This window comes from Camelus bactrianus, chromosome 10 (genome assembly GCF_048773025.1).
Source record: "Camelus bactrianus isolate YW-2024 breed Bactrian camel chromosome 10, ASM4877302v1, whole genome shotgun sequence".
NCBI classification, from domain to species: Eukaryota; Metazoa; Chordata; class Mammalia; order Artiodactyla; family Camelidae; genus Camelus; species Camelus bactrianus.
Genome location: NC_133548.1, coordinates 43508133 through 43512252, shown reverse-complemented (window position 1 = coordinate 43512252; position 4120 = coordinate 43508133). Strand labels below are relative to the sequence as shown.

At 39.6% G+C, this 4120-nt stretch overlaps 1 protein-coding gene across 1 annotated transcript; it reads left to right on the top strand.

Moving 5' to 3' along the window:
• The first annotated feature begins 886 nt into the window (after positions 1–886).
• LOC105076662 (olfactory receptor 5P1-like) lies at positions 887–1819 on the top strand. Its single transcript, XM_010964916.1, has one exon. The coding sequence runs from the start codon at positions 887–889 to the stop codon at positions 1817–1819; it is 933 nt and encodes a 310-aa protein (XP_010963218.1).
• The last annotated feature ends 2301 nt before the right edge of the window (positions 1820–4120 follow it).

The following is a 4120-nucleotide window of genomic DNA, read 5'->3' as shown; positions in this document are numbered from 1 at the left end:
GGACTCTAAATAGTTCAGGAAGATTGGATCAGTGAAAGTGATGGGTGGAAATATTCTGAGAAACAAGCAGAATCATAGCAGGGGATACATCAGAAAGTGTGCACTGTAATGTGCTAAAGAGGTTAGGTTCATTGTGGAGGCTGGAGAAGTCACAAGAATTTAAAGAATCCCTTTGGCATCGCCGTCACGTTAGCAAGAGATCATTTTGCTGGATGCACTGTGAATTATAAGAGCACAAGAATGAAGGCAGGGAGGTAAACAGATAAATAAAGAGGAAAAGTGACCAGGGCCTCAACTAAGTAGGGACACTAGCAATGTAAGTGAGGAGGTGAATAAAAAAATTGAGATGTAAATTGTAGACAGAATCAGCAGGATTTTATTAGATGTGCTAACAATGATGGGGAGAAGGCTAGAATCACTCCCATGTTTCAGACATGAAAGATTGGGTGGATTGTGGTGTCATTCCAATGATACATAACATAAGAAGAGTGGGCCAAAGAAAGGATGAATTTAGTATAAGAAGTCTGGGTCTGAGGTAATTATGGGATTTGTAACTGGAGTCTTCCAAGAGATAACTGAAACTATAGATCTGGACCTTGGGAGAGAGATCTGTCTAGGAGTCAAGGTGGGAATGGTGTTTTAAAATAAATATCAGAAAAATAAAAGAATGTAGTTGAGATCCCACAGACTGAGGTTGAATTATTCTTTTTTTATGAAAAGCTGAAAGAAGCAAAAAAAAAAAGTCTTCTACAGCATCATATTTATAGGCTAGGCAGAGGAAGTAATGAGTCTGAGGAATAACCAAAGAAATCTGGGAATACATATTCTGAAAACACACAAAAATGAATATTCACATTTCCCTCAACAGGAATAGTTTCCAGAAGAGATGGAGGTTGGAAACCACACCGGTGTCACAGAGTTCATCTTTTGGGGATTAACAGGGGATCCTACACTTCGTGTCATCTTCTTTGTGATATTTCTAGGAATCTACATTGTCACCTTAATAGGCAATATCAGCATAATCACCTTAATAAGAAGCTGTTCCCAGCTTCACACCCCAATGTACCTCTTCCTCAGCCATTTGGCTTTTGTGGACAGTGGGTGCTCCACATCAGTCACACCTATGATGCTTACAGGACTCCTTACACATGGACTGGCCATCCCTGTCACTGGCTGTGAAGCCCAGCTCTGTTCCGTGGTCATGTTTGGGACAGCCGAGTGCTTCCTGCTGGCTGCCATGGCCTATGACCGCTATGTGGCCATCTGCTTGCCCCTGCTCTACTCCACCCACATGTCCCCCAGAGTCTGTGTCCTCTTGGTGGGGGCTTCCTATCTGGGCGGGGGTGTGAATGCTTGGACATTTACTAGTTGTTTACTGAGTCTGTCTTTCTGTGGGCCAAATCAGATAGACGACTTTTTCTGTGATTTCTCCCCTTTGTTGAAACTTTCCTGCTCAGATACCTCCACTGTTGAAATTATCCCTTCCATCTCTTCAGGATCCATCATCGTGGTCACAGTGTTTGTCATAGCTCTCTCTTACACCTGCATCCTCATCACCGTCCTGAAGATGCGCTCCACTGAAGGGCGACACAAGGCCTTCTCCACCTGCACCTCTCACCTCACCGCCGTTACTCTCTACTATGGAACTATTACCTTCATTTACGTGATGCCCAAGTCCAGCTATTCAACTGACCAGAACAGAGTGGTGTCCATCTTCTATACAGTGGTGATCCCCATGTTGAACCCCCTCATCTACAGTCTGAGGAACAGAGAGGTAAAGGAAGCCCTGAGAAAGGCAACTGGCAGAATATATTCTTAGGATCCATTCTTAGCATTTCAGGTGACCTATGAAGTGTTTGTTTAGCAGCATCACACTTAGGACCTACCAAATGTTGCTCAACTGACTGATTTAATTAAAAACATACTTTTAACTCTTACTTTTATACACTTGTATACTAACTCAGAGACAACTTGAAATCAGCAATAATGATAGTAGTAATTTTCACTATTATGTATTAATATCTGTAGGTGTTAGGACTTTTTAATTTATTTAGTAAGCAATAATTTGTACATATTATGCGCCAGGCCCTATTCTAAGCACATTAGTTTATTAACTGGTTTATCTCTTACAAAAATCCAATCAAGAAAGGCTATTATTTCTACTTCACAAATAAATCATCTGGGTCACAGAGACATTAAGTACATTGCCCAAAATCATGCAGCTAGGAAGTTGTGGACCAGTGTTTGAATTCAGGAAGTCTGGGTCCAATACCACTGTAACTTCTCCATTTAATTTTCACAGCAATCCTATGATGCTGGTATTATAAATTTACCTCAGTTTACAGATGAGAATACTGGGTCCTAGAGAGAGCCAACAGTTTGTCTTGAGAGATGTGGACTCAAGTCTTCTGTTTGAATGGAACGAAGTCCTCTGATTTCTGGCACTTGATCTAAAATGCCACAATCAGTCCAGTGACTAAAGTGCTATCACTGATCTGGAGGATCCGAGCAGGGTAAGAAGCCTCAGCTGTTTCTTTGTATGAGTCTTTTGAACAAACTCTATTCTCAAGAAGGTCTAGGCTGTGAAGACTGCAAAACAAGGATGAGAATGGGAAAACTGGGTTGTTTCTCATCATAGGGACTCAGGTCTGGACACCACAATCACATGATTCGACTGAAAGTCTATACATATTTAAACACATGTTAAAAACAAATACTCCCATTTGGAATACTGCAGTCTTCCTTATATGTAGAAATTGAAAAGGGTTATCTTAATTCTAAACATTGCAATTAACGTGTTAACAGCAATCATAGTTCCATAATCTCGCTTTACAAAGAAATTAGAACCCATTAAAAAAAAACTAGAAATGTTGTCAAAGACTGTACTAAATGCATTTCTTGGGTTATAATCTACCCTCATTTACATCATCATCATGATAATGGAAATGGTGAGGAGAGATTTTTCTGGAGTATAGGAACTCCCAACAGAAGCAAATACTGTTGCAACTCTTTAGAGCATCTGAAAGCAAGACTTAGATCAGAAAGTCCTTGTCTCAGCATAATGCATTGAGAGAAGTGAGGCATGGAAAACATAATTTAAAAATAAAATGAAAAGTATTTGTAATTACAGCTAAGTAAAAATGTAGACTACCTACAATATTATTGCAAATTTTAAGTAGGAAATATATAACAAAGACTGAAAGACAACAAAGATAAATTTAAGCACATGAAATGACTAAGTAATGGGTATAAGAAAACTGTTTCTCTACTTACAACACTTCTAACAAAAATTTATGTTGTTTTTGCCCCCATACCAACCAACTGGGAAACCAATATATTCTAAATATTCAGACATCAACTTGATGCCCTATTCTTACTGCAACTGTGACACAAACTACCGGGAGGTAGTGTCAAACATCATAGATTAAAGGAATCAGTCCCACAAAAGCACTCACATCAGACACCAGTTGCAAGCAATGGGTCTTCAGGGTACCCACAATTCTGTCCAACTTAACCACAAAGTCAGGTTCCACAATTATCTCTCAGCTTGATAATTTGCTGGAATGAATGGTTCACAGAACTTATGGAAACATTTACTTACATTTACATCTTTATTATAAAAGACATTACACAGGATACAAATTAATAGCCAGGTGCAGAGATACATAGCACCAGGTCTGGAAGGGTCCCCATGGCAGGAGATTCTATTACTATGAAGTTTTAGAGCAGCATTTTATTGGCAGGAGAATGTGTTTTACCAACTTGGAAGCTCTCCATTCAATAGTTTAAGTTTTTTATTTGGGCTACTGATCCATATTAAATTAATCTCCAGCCCTTCTCTCCTCCCCTCAGTGAAGAAGATGGGCAGAAAGTTCTAAGTTTCTAATGGTTGTTCTTTTTGGTGACCAGCTCTATCTTGAAGCTATCCTGGATCCCACCAAGAGTCATTCCATTAGAACAAAAGATGCTCCTATCACCCACAAAATTCTAAGGGACTTAGGTGTCCTGAGTCAGAAACCACGGTCAAGATGAAATATAAGAATAAAAGGTGCTCCTAATGCCCCTATCACTCTGGAAATTATGAAGGTTTTAGAAGCCCTGTGTCAGAAACTGTAGGCAG

Excerpts from the sequence above, each read along its gene's own strand:
- LOC105076662 (XM_010964916.1), top strand. The coding sequence starts at position 887 with ATGGAGGTTGGAAACCACACCGGTGTCACAGAGTTCATCTTTTGGGGA.